At 38.1% G+C, this 21574-nt stretch overlaps 1 protein-coding gene across 4 annotated transcripts in view; it reads left to right on the top strand.

The window, feature by feature from the left end:
• Positions 1-25: 25 nt before the first annotated feature.
• The window catches only part of LOC124114390 (protein SCAI-like), a 45125-nt gene continuing 23576 nt past the window's right edge, over positions 26-21574 (top strand). For 2 of the 4 annotated variants that reach the window (XM_046474934.2, XM_046474933.2), the window contains exons 1-7: positions 26-126; positions 9046-9141; positions 10121-10207; positions 10896-10994; positions 15428-15472; positions 20542-20638; positions 21361-21459. In XM_046474934.2, coding sequence (XP_046330890.1) covers positions 26-126; positions 9046-9141; positions 10121-10207; positions 10896-10994; positions 15428-15472; positions 20542-20638; positions 21361-21459 — 624 coding nt within the window. The remainder of the gene's footprint in view (positions 127-9045; positions 9142-10120; positions 10208-10895; positions 10995-15427; positions 15473-20541; positions 20639-21360; positions 21460-21574) is intronic. The other 2 variants (XM_046474937.2, XM_046474936.2) reach the window with 1 other exon arrangement.

Raw genomic sequence — 21574 nt, 5'->3', positions numbered from 1 at the left:
GGGTATGGCAACCACAAAAACAAATATGGCGGACGAAGTACCGACCATGGATGAAAACGAGAGAAAAGTCGTCAACGAATTCTGCCACCTGTTGGAAAAATCGAAACAGCTCTTTAATGGCCTTAGGTGCATATTTTATTATTCTACTCCATCTTTCATTTTTGAATGAATGTATTGTAATATAACGATTTCTTCACACATTAATAATTGGTAATTCCTGCATAAACATGCTGTGATAAATGCCATTGGTATATTGGTAATGATATTTGTTTACTGAACGAAAGCAACAGGGTCTTATTTCGTTTTGATGGTTATGTTATGTCACAACCCCTCAGATGTAATATCGGTATCTCAGAATCTCGTTGTACGTTGAATCTTTGATAAAAACGAAGAATTTTACAGTTCCTTGTGGGTTAAAACTTTATAGACGTATCCATGGAAATTTTATTTCCCAAGTGGGCGATCAGGGAATGAATGATTACTGGGGCACAATATAATCCTGGTTCAACAAATTGCAATGAGTGGTTTCACAGTTTAGATTGTTCTGAAAATGCAATGATAGTGCCACTGGATCAATATTCATGCTTAGTTTTTTTGTGTGTGATCTGTCATCTATATTCAATGTAGAATCTATTACTTTTATGCATTGTGATGTGTGCTAGCTAAAACAGCCTTTTGCCAAAACACTGGAGAAAACAGCACCAAATTAATCAAAATGGCCCCATTTTTCATTGGTGAAAACTGCCATGTAAAAAAGACAAGGGGTGAACTGAAATGATATATAGGTTTGCCGGTGCATTGTATGTTTTTGTGCAATGATACGATGCACATTTTTCTCTGTGTCGATACAAGACACTACACTTACTGAATTATATTACTTACTACTCTGTTAATGACGTCCAAGCAGTTTTGTCAGTCAAATGTCGCAAAATATGTTGTATTTAGTGTTCCAAGTTCTAAAATAGCCACTACGAGCATGTGTCTACAGCTAGCTCTTCCTTTGAAATATGTATGTTTAAGAAGTTTCCACAGGATTTTACGTAAATATGTGTATCGCAATGTGTATGGTACAGTGATTCATATGGTATAGTGACCTTGCAGTATCGTTTCACCCCTAAAAAAGAAAGAATACAATAGAGATTTGAGATTATGTGTTTAATGTTGTCACTCTGTATTTCAATAATTTATAAAATATCATTTTCTGATCATTGATCATTAGATCATTTAAAAGATGGTCTTAAATGTCTGTCTTGTGTAAACAGATTAATTAGTTCACTGATTAGGTATTTACCTAACATGCTTAACAATGGGAAGTTTAATTCTTCAATTGGCGTTAAACTCACTCTCTCAGTAGGTTTCAACTACTTCAAGAATTCCCAGGTGTGTAAGATATATATTATTGAATGCCGCTATTTGATTACTATTCAAATCTTCAGACCAAATGGGGGAGCCATTTCAGCACAGGACGTTTTAGCCATAACCCACTAACATGAGTATACTGTACAGGGTCCCATTCCACCAAGCCATCATAGCACTATGACTATCATAAGCATATATTAAAGTATGGGAGATATAATAATATAAGCGCAACAATCGCTTTATGGAACAGGGCCAAGTATCCGTTACTATAGTAACATTGCACTTAGCATGTAAAACCATAGTTTTATGTTGGGGTGGTGCAGTCACATTCTGCAATTTCATGATTTATTTGAAAAGCCTGTCTCAGGTATCAAATCAGCTGTGAGGTAGAGATATGTCATGGTGAAAATTGTTTATATACAGACAGGTTCAGCCTTAACCATGTTAACAAGCTTGTTTAAGTGCATTTTATAAACTTGTATACACCCTGTACTGCAACACGGAAAATGGCAACGCTATGCACCTGTATCTGTCAGTAAAGGAATGCCAGTCATTATTGGCTTATCATATTAATGTAGTGGTTATATTGCTGGAATTTCTGTGTATTTGTTGTCGTTTTGTTGGTTGGTTGGTTTGATGTTTAATGCCGCACTCACCAATATTCCAACTATATGACGGCGGTCTGTAAATAATCGAGTCTGGACCAGACAATCCAGTGATTAATATCATGAGCATCGATCCACGCAATTGGGATCGATGACATGCATCAACCAAGTCAATGAGCCTAACCACCCGATCCCGTTAGTCGCCTCTTACGACAAGCACAGTCGCCTTTTACGGCAAGCATGGGTTGCTGAAGACCTATTCTACCATTGATCGTAATGTATTGTACATTATTATGGTGCATTCCATTGTGACAGAGTAATGATGAAATATGTGTAAATTCTTGCACAATAATAACATAAAAATGCTTACAAATTTCAGATTTACTGATGTATACTTCTTCTGCCCGCCATTTCTAGCTGAATTATAATGAAGTTCATATAATTTGGCCATTCCTTTTACCATGTTTACTGTTACTCATTTCACCAAAAGGGGCACGGGTGGCCCAGTTGTCTAAGGGGCTGAATTCACTGTGCAGAGTTGTGTCCCTTGGGCACGCCAGAAAACCATGATCATGGGTTCAAATCCAAAATCGCCCCGATTATGTTTCTAGGTTTGTCAGTACCATACCCATTCTCGTGGGTTTCACTAAAGTGGTAAACATCTAAGATATGCATAGCTTCTCGGGCATTCCACCTTTAAACGGACATGCCGTGATATAACTAGAATACTATTCACAGTGGCGTTAAACCCAACTCACTCACTCATTACACCAAGATGGTCTAAGAGTTTGATCTGTTTTTAGTAGGTTTGTTTATTGAGGCAAAAAGAACAATGGCGATAGCTATCATCAACCAACTATTGCCCTTGCAATAGCTATTGTTTACTACTATTGCAGTAGTTCACATTGAAACTTCTGAACCAAATTAATCGTTTGAGTTTTGTCTATACCTTTTTGTCATTACATATGTTCTAGAGTATAGTGTGCACCCAAGCATAATGCTGTAATCTGATCGTGGTTGCTGTAAATATCGGTGAGTTGGTGCGATATGCCAACACATGATTTTGCCAAAATTTATGTGTCCAAAAACAATATTGAATGAAATTCTGAATAAAATAAATAAATAGATTTCAAACATTTCAAAGTCCATAGATTTCAAACATTTCAAAGTCCATATATACAATGAACACTCTTTATAACCAGGTTGTATAATAATCATGATAGCTAACTAAGACTAAATTGTGTACTTCAGTTTATTGACATGGTATTTCAATTATTACATGCTCACAGTAATGTCACATTATGTGTTTCCGTTGGGAAAAAGCATAAAGACTCATAGTGGTTTGTGACCCTTGAAGATCCGGGGTAGAATAGGTCTTCAGCAAACCATGCTTGCCGTAAAAGGCGACCATGCTTGTCAAATGATGCAACTAAGAAGATCAGGTGGTCAGGCTCGCTGACTTGGTTGATGCATGTCATCGTATCCCAGTTGCGTGGATCGATGCTCATGATGTCAGTCACTGGATTGTCTGGTCAAAATCGATTATTTACAGACCACCGTCATATAGCTGGAATATTGCTGATTGCAGCGTTAAAAACAACAAATAAAAAAACACTGTGGTTTGTAATATGCACACCCTCCGCTACACAGCTGTGTTGGGTGTTTTTTAAATGTTCGCACTATGCTAGGACTGAGACGATACACCAACTGTGCAATCTTTTATGTATCACAATATCTTGCTCACCATAAATTATGATTTTTTTGCATGTGCTCTTATCTGTTGTGTGAGACATCTTTTTCATAGAAATTTTACGGGCCTGTTATGTGTTGATGGGGCTTCGGTCCTCAGTACACCTAGCAGTGAATGGGTACCTGGTAGAATGAGATAGTAATGTGACTGTTAACCTTCTAGCACCTCCCAGTTTGCTTGGGTTCTATACTCCCCAAGGAGCTGAGAATGAAAATCATTTACTCTGATCCAGATGCCGGGGCAATAATAAGATCTGTCATGGTCTAAGTGTATTTGGGTTATTATTAATTGGAAAGTGAGCTGTATAAATTCATAATATTCTCAAAAAAATATTCCAACATCAAACTTTTGAACATCTCCGTAAAGTGATTGAAGTTTATTAGCCCCCTGGAAAACTTTAATATGAGAAAAAGTTACTTAAACTAAAGTGGTACTGATAGTATGTTCTTTCTAAGCGCAACAGCAGGACATAATCGAATCTATGGATTGTGCTAGAATCATGATAATCTTTATTCTAGTACAAAATGTTCTGCAACTCTCAAACAACTCTCGAATCTTTATTTTTTTTCATAATCAGGATTTATTTTTTTTAATAGTACATATATTTTTTTTAATTTTCAGGTATTGCAACATTGCTATAATGTAAAAGTAAACATTAAAGCCTCTTTGTCTTTGTTTTTCCTGTTGACAGTGGTACAATTACCTCTATCAGTTACCATACAAAGCCATAACCATGATAAAATTATCATGACAATTTTAACACACAATTTTTTTTTTTTTGGAATGTTTGTTGACATTTGCTCTAGACTTCGGCTGAACATAAGCCTCTGGGTAGATCTAAATCTCCCCCCCCCCCCCCCCCTCGCCATGATTGTATTTCATGATCAACCCTGAAATTCTTTTCTGACATTTGCACCCAGATAACAAGTTCATTAACATCTGATCTTTATTTCCGATTCTGACAGTGTCACAGAGCCCCATTCATCCTTGAGCAAAGTGGCGATGTTTGAAATTTCTGATACAGTAGGGCTCTATTGAAATTGACAAATGATTCAAGTTATGTTTTATCTGTTCTGACTGAGACTGTGAGAGTGGCACCAACTGTGAGATACGGGTCTGATTATATTTCCATGATAACCTTGATCCCAATATCTTCATTGTACAGTTCTATCCATTATTGACTTATTGAAAGCTGTTAACAAGGAACTATCAAGGCACAGCACAATGGTGATCATCAATAACAATCAACATGATCAAGCTGACAACTGGGTTGATTGGTCCTTTAGTCTCCAGCCTACATCTAATCAGTGACATCTGACTGGATGTCATATTTTGTGCCCTTGGCGGGAAAAAATGGGGAAAATCATGTTATTTTGTTCAAAATTGGGATTTAAAAAGGTAATTTTCTTATTTTTAGAGGACTCAGATAATTTAACCTTGCGTTGTTACATTTCATTCAACTTGTTCCATACCACACATGATACGATACTGTAAAATTAAACCTCTCTCTCTCTCTCTCTCACAGGTTAGCTTACCATGTTTACTTACAGGCTACCATGATAAGGCCAAAGTCAAGATAAGCATGATTTTACAGGAATTTCTAGTATGCCTTGTCAAACATTCCGAATTAGTCACAGGTTTCAAATAACAATGACAAACCTTTGATTACAATCTCATTAAGCATTTTAAGCTCAGATCTCAGTGCTCGCTACCACTACGCATAGATATGAGGACATCCCATTAGGAGTCCTACATTAAAATGAAATTTGAAATATATAATTCTCACATGTAAACCTTGTGGTGTTATCATGGTTATGACTACTTAAACTGTGTTTATTTCTAACCAAAAATAGATGTCAGTGACACTATGCACATTTATTTTGCATAATTGAATGTCTTATCTAGTGATAGATTTTATAATGACAGTTTGCGGAAATATTTCATTTCAGGGTAGAATAGGTTTTCAGCAACCCATGCTAGCCGTAAAAGACATCTATGCTTGTCGTAAGAGGCGACTAACGGGATCGGGTGGTCAGGCTCACTGACTTGGTTGATGCATGTCATCAATCCCAAGTGCGTGGATCGATGCGCATGATATTAATCACTGGAGTGTCTGTTTCAGACTCGACTATTTACAGACCGCCGTCATATAGCTGGAATGTTGCTGAGTGTGGCGTAAAACAACAAACCAAACCAATATTTTGGATTTGGATTCTAGTTTTTGAAAAGTTTGTTTTCAGTTTGAGAGGGAAATGGGAATGTTTTTATTGTGGAATTTTGTAAGCCACACAATTCAGCTGGGACTGGTATATGAGCATCACATGTTTTAGATAAATAATCCAGTCAGTGATAATGTTGAAAACATCCAAAACTGAAGTTGAGCCACTGAGCTTCATTCGTCAATTTGGAGCAAAGTGGCTATGTTTAAAATTTCTGATACAGTGGGGGGCGGTCAGGTAGCCTAGTGGTTAAAGCGTTCGCTCATCACGACGAAGACCCGGGTTCGATTCCTGACATGGGTACAATGTGTGAAGCCCATTTCTGGTGTACCCCGCCGTGATATTGCTGGAATATTGCTAAAAGCAGCGTAAAACCATACTCGCTCACTCCGATACAGTGGTGCTCTGTTGGAATTGACCTTTGATTCAAGTTCAGTTGTAATCATTCTGATAATGGCACTTGCATACTTTGAAGTTTGTTTGGCCTTAGGGCTTCTCATATCTTCACGTACATGTACCGGTAATTCTGCACCATTCTTGCTCTTATCACATAGTACAGCTGTGACATACTAGTCCTGTTTTGTAACACATAGACGTTGAACTGTTGTGGGATCAATCATGTTTATCCCACTGGAAAAGTCAGCCCAGCTAATGGAGTTAAATAATCAATTGCTTGATATTAGCCATGTTTGTCTGCAGTCTATGAATTATTAATCTGTGGTGAGGTTGGTTGTCACCCAGATGGCTGATTGAACAATGTAGCCAGGCAGCATGACTGTCTACTCACCACAATGGCTATCTGTATCACTGGATATAGACAGAAATACCTCAAAAGTCATTAACTGGCTGAAGATCAACACCATAGTTGGAGTTCTAGTATCTTCACCATGTAAAGATCTGGGCTAGAATTGCTTGTTGTAAGAGGCAACTGACAGGATCAGGTGGTCAGCTTCGCTGTTGATGCATGTCACCGTATCCCATTTGTGTAGATTGATGCTCATGTCAGTCACTGGATTGTGTGGTCCAGTTTCATTAAAAAAGACTTAATGAGGGATGCAGAAAACTGCTACAACTTGTACTATAGTAAATAGCACACCCAAATTTATAAACACTCCAGAAATTCTGTTTTCAAGCCTCATTTATTCCCATGAAATAACCTGTTTTGATCATGTCAATACTGAAGCCAGATTGCCATGTGATTTCTGGAGGTGGGTAGCCTTGTGGTTGAAGTGTTTGCTCTTCATGCCCAGGCCTGGGATCTGTTCTCAACATGGGTATAGCATGTGAAGCCCATTTTTGGTGTGCCCCATCGTGATATTGCTGGAATATTTCTTAAATTAGCTTAAAAAATAACTCACTCACTCACTCTGATTATCATTTCATTTTGAATTTTGGGAAATTAGCAATTTTTGAAATTGTATTGTATCCTAAAATAAAGTTCTGGGTAGCAATGTGTTGTCGGAATGTATTGATTCCGCTAATGACATGATTGTACTGTGATGTAATATGAAGTAGTTACCATGGTTATCTTTCATGTTAATCACTGGGGACATGAAATCAGATAAGCTTGATGTTTGTAAATATCAAGGGACTGGTATCAGGAAATTACAATTGAACAGGTTGTCATGGCGATGTCAGGTGGAAATGTATAGAACTAAGTTTGAGAAGCTTTTACATGTTCAGTACTTTGTACATAATTTTAGCAGTTCATTCTTCAGTCAAATAGCCTCATATTTTCTTGGTTGCGGTGGGGTAGCTTAGTGGTTAAAGCGTTCACCTTCACGCCCAGGTTCGATTCCCCGCTTGGGTACGATGTGTGAAGCCCATTCCTGATCCTCGCCAAGATATTGCTGGAATACTGCTAAAATTAGCATCAAACCATACTCAATCAATCATATTTTCTTGACTGAAAAACATGCAATGAGAAGAATAATATCAGGGAATTATCTAGATTGGCTCAGTAGCTGATATAGCCAATGTCACTAAAAATTCCCCAAGTCAGAGTATGGCCATGATGGTTACAATTAATGTTATGTTGTTTTGTTAATTGTGCAAGTGAAGACCAATTCTAGCCCGGATCTTCACAGGTTATGGCTTTGTAGAGATGATAGAAGGGCTAATAAATAGCAAGAGGGTTTAATGCTTAGTTTTATGTCATTGCATTAAATGCAAGTTTTAATGCAATGTTAAAATACCCCGAATTTACAGGGATTTATCTTCAGCTCCTCATAGGCCGATATTCTGCCCCAAGTCGGCAGCAAATGTCAGTAAAAATTCCCAGTTTATCATGTTTATGGGAACATAGTTATGACAACTATATGCCTTTGTGGAGTTGACGTGTATATCAAGGGGCGGTCGGGTAGCCTAGTGGTTAAAGTGTTCACTCGTCTCGCCGAACACCCGGGTTCGATTCCCGACATGGGTACAATGTGTGAAGCCCATTTCTGGTGTCCCCCGCCATGATATTGTTGGAATATTGCCAAAAGCGGCGTAAAACCATACTCACTCACTCACTCACTTGTATATCATGATAACAGGACCAGTTAGCTGATAAAGAGGAAGAGGCATTGCTGTATTGAATGCAAATAAGGACACACTTTATCATTTTTTTGTTTCATAGATTTATTCCAACTTTTCCACACAAGGTCGGTCTAAATCAAAATCAAAATCATTTGTTTATTTTATACGTGGAGATAAAACTGCAGCTGGCTTCTTGAATCACTGATAGTGATGTAGACATGGAATTTATATATAACATTTTATTTTGAATAAGAGGGTCTATATTACTAGCGGGAGACAATAAAAATATATTTTTTTATGTTTGATTTTTTCTTGGACCAGCTGTGTTTCAGTAGGGGCGGTGGGCTGGTGAAACAAATTTTTTTTTGTGTGGATTAAGCATGTTAAGTATTTTTTCCTAATTTGCCTGCCAAGGGTACTTGGTTTGGGATCCCTGATAAATATTTGTATTTGATTGAGGAAAATAAGTGCTTTAATAAAAATGTGTATTTTGAATGCATTTGCCTGTAAGCCAGTTGGTTTGGAATCCTAGATAAATACCTGAATGTATTATCTGCATGCTGTGATGAGATTGTTGTCATGTTTCTTGCAGAGACTTACCCCAGTATGGCCACAAACAATGGCAGTCCTACTTCGGCCGGACGTTCGATGTGTACACAAAACTGTGGAAGTTTCAGCAGCAACACAGGTAGGACTTCACATTCAGCATCGTATGACTTCCTTCAGTGATTAGCAAGATATGATTAAGCATGATTGATTCAGCAAGATATCCCTGCTCATATAGCAACATTTTGCAAATGTGATTTAAAACTCTTTCGTTTCAATAAACATGATAAATTGAATTGAAATGTTTTAAAGTCTTTTTATCAAAAGTGACAATATGCTTAAGAAATTTGTTTTATGGTTTGAATTGTAATAATGTTTTCATATGTACATTATGAATGCTATGTAACAACAAGATATACAAGGTGACTTTAGCCACTATTCATGAGTCTACTGCTTACATGGCTTTTGGGACCACCATTTAATAGTTTTTCAGGGCCTAGAACTTTTGTTAGATTTATTGGTCACTGCTTCAAAACATGAAAACAATTATCTGGGACATGTCGAGGGGAACAATTTAATCGGTCGACGCCCAGTTGTTGGTACACATGGTTTGCAAAATGTGCTATCAGCCGAAATCAGCATGGCAGTCGCCATCTTGTTTATCAACCAGCAGTGTTAGAAATTGGCACTAGTCCTGTAGTCCTTGCCAAACTGCCCATTAGTTAAGGCATCATAAGGACTAGTAGAAATTTGCCCTTTTTAAGGGTTTTGCTATATGTTATCATTAAAAGGACTAGATGACTAAAACTGTTAGTTTCTAACACTGAACCGGATGTCGACTTTGTTACGCGACTTTGATTGAACTATGGACGGATTTGCATGCACACACAATCAACTGGGATGTCCCTTGTAGCATGGACCATGTTCAAGATGAATAATGGATGTCAGCATGGTCAAGGGGTCCCTGTCATCATAGCCCTGGTATTGATGTTAAAGATTGAGGGGTCCCTAGATGCAAATATTATGGTGAAAATCCTCAAGAACACTCATGACTTTCCATTTGAATTATGACAATCAGTGATACCATTATTAGTAACTCTTACATAATTTTGTGTTTTCAGACAAATACTCGATTCCAAGTACGGCCTGAAGAGATGGCAGATTGGAGAAATAGCTTCCAAGATAGGACAGCTTTACTACCATTACTAGTAGGCTATTTATTTCAACTTCTTGAATTCTATTTTCCAAACCTTATTTACGAAATAAGCGTGCACATGTCACTCCTTTATTAAAATCATTACACTGGCTTCCAATAAGATCTAGGATTGAATACAAAGTCGTGTGCATTGCATACCAGTGCTACTATAGTACAGCACCTTCCTATCTGAGTGAACTTCTTACCCTACACCAGCCAGCACGAGATCTCAGATCAGCACATAAACTCCAGTTTAGTGTCCCTATGGCCTCACTCAAAGCATTCGGCAACAGAACTTTTGCTCACACAGCATCTGTGCTCTGGAATTCCCTTTCAGTGGAAATTAGGCAATCTCCAACTCTGGACACTTTCAAGACAAAAACTAAAGACTTATCTCTTTAGATGTGTCTATGACCCTGTGTGAGGCGCTATGAGCAACTACGTAGACGGAAATGGCGCTGAAGAAATGGACTTTATTATTATTATTATTATTGATGGATGGATGATGGCGAGATGGAGCAGAGACAGATGATGGTTGTATGGACAGATAGACACTGCCCAAAGACCAAGCTTTTCACACAGGAATAATCTAGGCTTCAATAAATAACTCCTTAAAAACTGTTGCCTGCTTCAGCTCCGACTTGTTAAGGTACCGGTATGTGTGTTTCAGTTGTATTTACCTTTACTTCCATATTTTCCAGTTTGCGAACCAGTGAGACGAACTACTTGAACGAGTCTTTCTCTTTCTACTCTGCGATACGGATGAGAGCTTACTACTCCAAGGCAACCAAAGAGGAGAGGTACAATCATTACACCAGCATGGTCAGCCATTCCTTGCAGGTCCGCTGTGTACCTGGTCCCCGTTCCACAAAGCGATCTTAGCGCTACGATTGTAGTAAGTCAGTGTTAAAGAATGGGAGTTACGATCGACTTAGCGCTAAGATCATTCTGTGGAACGGGGCCCAGGCCATGTGTGGTCAAAGAGTCACAATATGCTATGCAGAGTTGTGTCCCTTAGCCATACCAGGATCTGCTGGTACAAATCTAGATCTATGATTATGATCCTTGTCAGCGCAAACCCTGTGTTCATGATTTTCACCAAAGTTGTAAACGTCTATGACCTGCATCACTTTGGGCGATTCTCCGACCTTTATCTGACATGATACAATTGAAATAATGTTCAAACTGGTGTTAAACCCCACTGACTGGGTTACATACAAAACAAAGCAATCAAACAAAATAGGTTTCTTCTTCCTCTATCAGAACTTTCTTTACAACTGGCTGTGTTTATTGAATATTTATCTGTAGGCTCTCAGCATTGTAGAATCTCGGTCTCCTTTCTCACGTTTCTACTAGATTTGTAACAGATTTTCTGATTATTCTGCTAAAATATAGGTAAATGTGTTACTAAAATTAAGAAAAAAGAATGTTTTTTCTTTGAAATAAGGCTAACATTTATTGAATTAACAGATTAAGTACACGCAGACCATTTTTTATTTGTTTTATGGATTGTACCTGTAAAATATCTGAAGGTAGGAGGGAAGGATCGATAATACATATAATGATTTCACCTTTTTGATGTTCATTATTTGGGGAGGGGGATGAAGCTATCCTTGCACTTTAGGTGCAGCAAGTTGGAGAGAACAAACATAGGCAATATATCTCTAAATATGGAGATAAACAGGTTATTTCTAACTTAAGAATTTGTTTCTCATTTTAAAAAAAAAAAAATTACTTTTTGGAAATTACTAAAATGTTAAAGATGTAATTATATTGTCCTGATCTTTTTAAGAATAGCTCATCAAGATAAACCCATCACCACCTTATCGATTATTTTGAATGATCAATTTCAATTTGCCACTACCAATAACTTGTCATGTGGTGCTCTTTTTTCTTCATCTGTTCATCCATCCATTCTCATCTTGTCTGTATTTCACTATCAGAACTTTCATCTGTATTTCAAGTAGATCTTTCCAATGTAAGGTAATTTTCTTATAAATTATTCACCTTTTATACTCTGAATATATCCAAATGAACATAGGTTCCCCGCACCCCCTGTTCATCATATCATAGGAGTTGACTAAAGAAAGACATTGCCACCATTGCTGATCATGCTGATTGTGTGTCATCATAACCTAACAATCTCATTAAAATCAGATCTTAGTTCTCGCTACCGTTAAACAAAGATCTGACGACATCCCATAACGGGTCACGTCAGACCAATGGAATGACCAATCAGAAGGCAGCTTTCTCCTGCTTTACGGAACTAATTTCAAATTGGCGACGCTTCGAAACATAATTTGACAAATTCTCGATTACAAATTTGAAACCTGAACAAAAAAACATTCTGGAATGGTTAATAGATGGTCTAGATTGTAAGGATTCATTCGTTAAAACCGTAACTATCTTTCGGAGTTAAAGTTTTCGAGGTTCCATGATTAGAAATCATATTCCGACTTTCACTTTCATAATCTGTAAGCGATGCTCTGGTTGGTCGGATGAAAGGTCGTCTGACGTGACGCCTAATGAGATGTCCTCAGATCTTTGTTTAGCGGTAGCGAGAACTGAGGTCTGATTTTAATGAGATTGCATAACCTAATGGTATGGAGTGTTGATCATGCTATCAACCACTGGTTTGCCTGGCTCAGACTGGGATATTTACAGACTGCCTTCATGTGGCTGGAATATTGCTGAACGCAATAACTCAACACGCACTGATTCTTTTTTAATAATTCACTTGACTAGATATCTCTGTTCATGAAGGATTTCCCTAAATCAGATTTATTGCACTGAAAGATGAAGGGGATCAGGGATTTGTCCCTGGGAGATACATATCATATATATGACCCCTATTTTGAAACCCATCTTCATGCCAGAGATATCAAGTTCAGTTGACACAGTATTAACATCACAGTATTAACATCACAGTATTAGCATGGCATGGTGTCGTGTTGCCATGTTAGTCAGTGCGTTGGTTTAACAGATACATGATGGGGGTATAGATATAGCAATACGTTTGAAGCATAGAAAGTATTTTACTGATATTGTTTAGGTGAAAGAAACAATATTAATATCAGGGCCACAAAACGATCTCAGTATGAAGGTAGTTGTAACTCCCATACATGAACATAGACTTACGAGGGTCGTAGCGCTAAGATTACCTTGTGAAAAGGGGTCTATGGGGCTGTTGTTTGAAGCAATCTTACCGCTAAGGTGATCGTAACTCCCATACCTTAACATAGACTTACGACAGGTGTAGCGCTATGGTTGTTTTGTACAACGGCACCCAGATCTTTTACTCCAATTCAATACCTCACTCAACATCTGACACACCTTCCATAGGTCAGGGGGCACGGGCGGCCAAGTTGTCTGCGGCATGGCAATTCTCTGTGCAGAGTTACGTCCCTTGCTTATGCCAGGATCCTATGATTGTGGGTTCAAATCCTGATTGGTCCCAATTATGTTTCTAGGTTTGTCAGCACCATACCCATGCCGGTGGGTTTAACCAACTTATTGGTAAACGTCTGAGACCTGCATCACTTCAGGCTTTCCTCCCACATTAAGCTGACACGCCGTGATATAACTGGAATACTGTTACAAGCGGTGTTAAACCTGACTCACTCATAGGAGGTGACGTTAGGTAACCATTAGCAAACTATGATAACCCAATCAATATTAAGGATGCATGCCTTTTGGATCCAGTCAGATCATGGCTTTCTAAAGTGATTATTTTTTAACACGATCCATTGTCAGATGCAATTTCTTCTTGGTCCAGATTCCACTCTGAAAAAAACAAACCCACATAAATGTTCCCTCAATAGTATGCCCATAGAAACGACAGGATGTAAACTATCCACGGCATACCATATTATTCTTTATTCAGAACTGCCTGTTTTCATTCGATTTCAAGATACAGAAATCAAATATGCTGTTCCAAATGCCTGCTGACTTGTATTGAGAATTTCAAAGCTAATTGGCTGATTAGAAGGTCCCCTGACCTGCAATGAGGGATCGAGTTGCCAGATCTTGATGGAGAGAGGTATTGAATCAGCGTAGAAGATTTAGTTTGATGAAATTGAGGGAAACATGTTCTTCACACCATCTATGAGGAGCCACGAGTTGGTCCACAACCAGTAATTCTCTCTCGGGTTCTATGTAATGACAGTGGAGCAAGATTAATTTTCAAATATTACTTCTTAATTTCATAAATTGTTCAAGATAAGTGTTTGTTTTTTATGACAATGTCAGAAGAGCATATTTATAAAATTATTTATACTGTTCAAAAGAAGTTAAAGAACACCTGATTCTTTCATATTGCTATGCTTACTATAGTAATATGAAAGCATCTGGTGTTCTTTAACTTCTTTTGAGTAGTATACATGTCAGGACTATGTGATGTAACCAAGTTTATAAAATTCTGCAATATGTAATGTATTGAACGTTATTTTGGTTTGCTGTTACCATGGTTACATAGAACACTACAAAGAATTACATCTTGTAGATTGACCATAGTTGTACATAGGACCCATGTATAATATTAGAAAAGTGTTTCCATACTAATCATGTTGAGCAATGTTGAGTTTCCATGTTACCATGATTGTCTTTGATTAGCGTGATCTGTGAAGGAAATTACCAATATGCATCCTCACAATGAGCAATCCTTGAAATGCAAATTTACATATTGTCCCTACAAAGAATTCACTAATGAAACTTACCTGATTTATTTTTCTTGCCATTGTGTGTAAATTCCAGTTGAACAACGACAAAAGGTTTTGTTTATACTGGTTCTTTGTGGCTAGAATTTTAGTCACTTTTGGCCTTCTTTTATTACTTGGTTTGCAGACTTATTTTAAATTAATATGTTTTTTGGTCAAAAGTAAGATAACATTTTTGAAGTGATCCCTTACAATATTTTTGGTGAAAGAAAAGAGAAAAAATGACATAAAATTGCTGCATTGACTGTATGTATCATTGAATGACAATGAAAGAGTTACTTCCCTTTCCCTTATAAATTTACGTTTGGAGACTATTTTTGTTACTGAAATTTGTTAAAAGACAAGCAACTGGCTACCTGCCTAGTCTTTCAACATATTTCAGTTTTAGAATCAATGTTTAATTTCATTCCACAAAATTTTTAATCCGATCTGTAAACCAGAGAGTAAAAAAGGCCTTGCTGTTTTCTAGGTGGTATGCCATTGTTTAGTGCTAGATGTTTTCCTATTCTACTCCACAGTACACTACATGACATAGGGAAGTCACTAGTTATCTCCCATGACAGGTCAGTCTAAGGCGGCCCTGGTGACAGCGTCTCCTATAGTCATCGTCTCTACATGTGCATGCATGGCTCAGTCCGGCGTCCGGCATTCCTTCCGTCAGTCATCTAGTTCTCACTGCTCATGATGTTGTAGGGAGTTAGGCACAGTCTTAGCTATAGTAGACATTTATGTCGGGACAACCTTGAGTTGCAAGTTCTGTGATAAGATGGCATGAGTTATCATGTCCAGTAGGGAGCTTATGATTTGAAAGTATTTATAGAAAATCTGAGATTTTCCGTGTTTCAGAAACTCTAATTCCTCAATCATCACATTGGTAACGACATCCATTATTATCACTGTAGCCAGACATAATGAATAAGATGTCATATATTTCTTCTCAAAGTAAATAACGCCTGGACCCCTTCTCAAAAATACCCAAGCAGTTCATTGTAATGATTGTTCCCTTCCTTTCTTTAGGCATTCCTTGAACTGAGAATGCTTTTTATCCTACTGACAAGGTCACTGTCAATTAAGTCTCCTGCCTCATAATATGAGATCATAAATCTAGGGAAAATCTTGAAATAATTTCCAAGTAGAAGCCCACCCCTCCATAACTGTTGTGTCCTCAACCCTTCCGCTTTAGTCCTCACCAGCTTATGATGTCCTCCTTGGCTTAGATGATGCCGTCATGTACAATCTGTGGTCCCTGTACTGTATTGCTGTGTTGTTAGACAGCTGCGTTATCAGCTACCTGTGTCAGTAAGTAGATCTCATGTTAGGCATATTGTAACTTGCATACCAGTGACATGCACACCATTAATCTGCATACCAGTTACTTGCATACCATTGACATGCACACCAGTAACTTGCATAACAGTGACATGCACACCATTAACTCTGCATACCAGTGACATGCACACCATTAATCTGCATACCAGTAACTTGCATACCAGTGACATGCACATCAGTGACATGCATACCATTAACTCTGCATACCAGTGACTTGCATACTAGTAACCTGCATACCAGTGACATGCATACCAGTGACATGCACACCATTAATCTGCATACCAGTGACTTGCATACCAGTAACTTGCATACCAGTAACTTGCATAACAGTGATATGCATACTATTGACATGCACACTGGTAACCTGCATACCAGTGACATGAATACCATTGACATGCACACCAGTAACTTGCATACCAGTGACATGCATACCATTGACATGCGCACCAGTAACATGCATACCAAGAACTTGCATACCATTGACATGCATATCATTGACATGCACACCCGTAACCTGCATACCAGTAACTTGCATACCAGTAATATGTCAGGGTATATCATACCAGTAACTGGCATACCAGTGACCTGTACAGGGACATCATACCAGTAACTCGGATACCATTTGTATGTTTAACAGTAATGTACATGAAAGACACATACTCACCATCGACATCCTTACCAGTAACATGCACACAACTTGCATCACAGCAGTAAAGTGTTTCCGATGACATGCACACCAGTGACATTGTGCCAAGGACATCAATACTAGTGCGTGCAGCTTCTCATTGTCACATGCTTCTGTGTTAGATTCATGCAAATTGTCATTTCCCAGTTAACATGTTCCAGTGAGACTTACATTGCTCATTACACAAGTCAATTGTCTTAAATCATGTTGAAATTGTATGTTAGAAGCAGTGGTATGTACTGTTTAGTGTAAGTGAGACATACAGACGAATCCTTGCTATAAATGTATCTTATTATCTGAAGGTTTTTTGCAACTAGAAAATTAAGTATAATCATGATAATTGCAATAACACATGTAGCATAATTGTTGAAACAAGCAAGATTGTCCCAAAACTGTCTTTTATTTTTAATAAAATAATCCCATCCACCGTAACGTCTGAGACTGGGTCACTGACTTGATATTAAGGATGATATATCCAATGGATAGCCATGATATATGCATCATATAACACATCTGTGTGATATACGGTGGTATATGGTGGTGCTGCTTTGAGTGTTTGCTGTGCCCTGCAGTGACCTGTGTCTCTCCCTCTTCTCTACTGTAGACTGGATATTGTACCAATCGCACACTCTGTAACATGTCAACACTCGACGGCGCCATTATGGTTGCTATGGTAATGGGTGTCACAGTTCCAGTCGGGACAGCTTTTGTCATGATTGGGATATATATGATTTTCTAACTGTTGAATGTTCTGATGTAAATCTCCTTAATGGTCAACTTGCTTGGGTGGTGGGTTGAGTGGTTGTCAGCACAGGTGGTGGGTTGATGAAAGAAGAACACTAACAGTTACCTTGCATGTTCAGTGTAACATGTTGGTGATGTCTCGTCAGTGTTGGACTGATTACTACAGCTGCTAGACTGATCGGCACACTTATCCACATTGAGGGCCAACTGTTGCACATGGTTAGACCCAACTGAGGTTAAGAAGCCCTGGTATTTATGTCTTCTAAAGGATCATTTGTAAATTGTACCAGGGCATTATTTTTAAAAATGAAAGTTCAAGATTGTCTGTTTTTGACTGAATAAGGATGTTGACTTTGTGGATCTTTATTGTGTGACAATGGCAGTATGGTTATTGTGATGGAAAAGGGATTCAGGTCATGTTCCTTGATGTACACTGAACATGAGAACCAGATCGTCTGAGGTGTTGAAACTCACCATGTCCTTCAACCATACAAGTAATCCATCAAAATGGAGCAAAATTATTTATTGTTAGCTTTTGGCTCCCAGACTTTAGAAATTGTTGTCAGAACACAAGAATACATAGAACTCATGCAAGACTTATTAAAAATTGGTTTACGGAGTATGCTGACCCTAATAAATTTTAAAACGGAAACAAATACATATCTGAAAAGCACTATTTGTTTATTCTACCACATAACTTTAATATTTAACAGACATACATTAACATGCAATAGTTCAAACTCAAAGATAATTGATTGTCATTGGTTAAATGATATAACAAGCTTAACTAACACTGCACACATGGCAACTTTTTGAAGAACAAAAAAAAAAGTCTTTATTATTTGTGTTGCCACCTACCGACCACAGTTTAACACAATAAAATTTGAAAACCCAAGAAATAGAAAGTCTTGCCTCACAAGAGTACTGTGTTCAGTGACGAGGCACAGGTCCCAGTAACAGATGATGCTGAGGAGCCAGTGCTGTAGTAATCAGTCAAACAGAGGCTGGACACTGTGTAATGATAACATGTGAAAACTTGAGTTACCATGGTTACATGGATTATCATTATCTTACTTAGCCAGTTGTGGTTGATGTTGTGCATAATTTATTCCTGTATCACATATGCTAGCCAACTTTTTGATATGGATGTTTTATTGTGTAACAAAACTTCTGGAATTCTGTATTTATGATGCATGATATGTAGAAGAAAATGTGTTGGTTCCATTGCAATATCAAATATTTATATAAGACGGATCCTACATGTCCATGCTGTTTGCCCCATTCAGTCCCAGGCTAACTACTGGTTGCAGGATAGAAGAGACCCGTGAAGATCCAGGGTAGAATAGGTCTTCAGCAACCCATGCTTGCAGTAAAAGGCGACTATGCTTGTTGTAAGAGGCGACTAACGGGATCGGGTGGTCAGGCTCGCTGACTTTGTTGATGCATGTCATGGATTCCAATTGCATGGATCGATGCTCATGATGTCAATCACTGGATTGTCTGGTCCAGACTCGATTATTTACAGACCGCCATCATACAGCTGGAAGATTGCTGAGTGCGGCATTAAATAACAAACCAACCAAACCAACCAGGATAGAAGAGGCCCTGGTATCATGTTTGTTATGTGTACTCACCGACAAAAGAAATGTGAATAGACGTACCATACATGTTGGCTAATATATGAAGGATTACTCGTATTCAAGAGATGGTTCAAAGCACAAACGAACAAACTATTATGTTGTGCGAACTGACGCTCATGAACGCATCACATTTGGCATCATATATCCATGATAAGACACCATTTGTCTCGTGAAGAATTAGCGTGTAAACTTTGGAAATTTTGTGTGGCATATCGTGATAAGAATAATGACACTGTGGTAACAGTTGACTGATTTCTACCTTTGTCATTACTTGGTTCACGTTGGAAACATCTCTTCTTAACATACATTCTTCTGTATGTTTGTATGGTTCGCGTTTCTTTTGGCGGTGTAAAAGTATATAAAAGCCAACTGATGTCAGTCTGGTCAAACCTACCGGTAAACATTTTGACAGTTGGTTTGCCAGATTTGAGTCTGTCTGCAATTTTAACCTCTTGTCAAAAGCCAGTGTAAGTAAAATTATTTTTGGTCTCAGCCCAGCTAAAAATAGCACAACTGATCTGCCAGAATTTTGCAATTTTTGCAATTAGTCCAAAGTCAAGTAAAACTGTAGACAGTCTCGTAAGCTGAGCGAATTAGCAGTCCACAAAACAAGACTGAAATCTACTGAAAATGCTGCTTAGAAAAAGCTTGGGCTAGTGCAGTTTTCGAAATACCTGCCTGCCCGGCCGTCCGAGACGGGTTGATTTCAACTCGGGCTGACAGATTTTCAAATCCTCCTGCCCGACGGTCGGGTTATATTTCATATGTGAAAATATTCAAAATATTTCCCGATGATAAGCATTAATTCACATGTAAAGATGAATGATAAAATGTAACCAAAAAGAAACCCCGTTAGCTTATCCTGAGAAACATATGATGATAGTGGGCAGGCAGGTTTTGGTCAGGGCTGGCAAGTATTTCAGCTAGCCAGTCCTGTGATCTGGCTGAAATTTTTGGGAGTTTCATACCCTGGCTAGTGTCTTGAAAAGTTCATGGCACAGACATCACTCCACTAGCCTCAACACATCATGCAACAAGCATACGTATCAAAAGTTGGTTAGTGTATGTACATCCATACGTAGTGTTTTCAGAATAACTGGATCCCTTATGGTACTGGTAGATGTAAAGGTTTTCAATAACGTGAGCATATGTACATAGGTGTGACACTGATCTGGGTGGGACTGTGTCAGTGATGTAGCAATCTTCTTGAAGGTGGTCATGTGTGATGTTGCAGGCCAGATCTGATGGTGAAGAAACTCCGCTACTATGCAAGGTTTATTGTTGTCTGCTTGTTGCTGAAGAAGATGAAGCTTGTACGGGATTTGGTCCGGGTAAGGCTGAAACCAATGAACCAATAACTTCTCTATGATTTGATGGTTTTGAGCCTAGTTTGAATGTTAAATCTTGGCCCACTCCACACCAGTTTATCCATAGACATTTTGTAATTGGGCCACTGTAGACAATCTTTATTTTTTTTCATTACCGTATTTGACATAGTAAGCGCCCAGGGCACTCTCAAAATTAGAAATAGGGGGCTCTTATTAGAATATTATTTTGGTGAAAAACAACAGAGTTGAAAGATAATAAATTTCATGATTTATGTTGACAGCCTGAAATGTTTATATACAACAGATATATTTTTCCAGAATTTAATTTCCAATAATTAAGGATGCATATAACACACGTATTATACATGAATAAATAAGTCTTTTGTATATTGATCAATCGAAAGGGGTGCGAATTGGGATTGTTCACTGGCCAATATGTTAGCAAATATCGCCATGGGCGCTTATTAGAGCGGGGCGCTTATTACTCAAATACGGTATAACTATAAGGTCTGAATGGGGAATATTGCTATTTTCTGGAAGAAAGTTAATTTGACCGTTTCACGAATAGTTTGATTTTTATTTTGAAACATTATCGCTTAATGTTGCAGTTATTTAAACCCAATCTGATGAGCTACTGAGTCTGTCTGCTTGAATATCTTATGTATTTACATGACAATGATAATTTTGTATCGTGAAGCATCTATTATTGTTTACTCTGTTGTCAGGAATTGGCCAAACAAATAGATGACTACACCAGTGCATATGAACCAGACGATCAGCTGGAGTGGACGCTAGTTCTTGGAGAAATTAAGGCTTTCATTGAGGTATAAGGTTATTGCTCCCCATGCTTTGTTTAATTGAGGACTAAAATGTAGCAATCTCATTAAAATCAGATCTCAGTTCTGGCTGCCACTAAACAAAGATCTGAGGACATCCCAT

Source organism: Haliotis rufescens, unplaced genomic scaffold (genome assembly GCF_023055435.1).
Source record: "Haliotis rufescens isolate VD_foot unplaced genomic scaffold, xgHalRufe1.0.p SCAF_8, whole genome shotgun sequence".
NCBI classification, from domain to species: Eukaryota; Metazoa; Mollusca; class Gastropoda; order Lepetellida; family Haliotidae; genus Haliotis; species Haliotis rufescens.
Note: the sequence above shows the minus strand (reverse complement) of the source record. Positions and strands in the feature narration are given on the sequence as shown.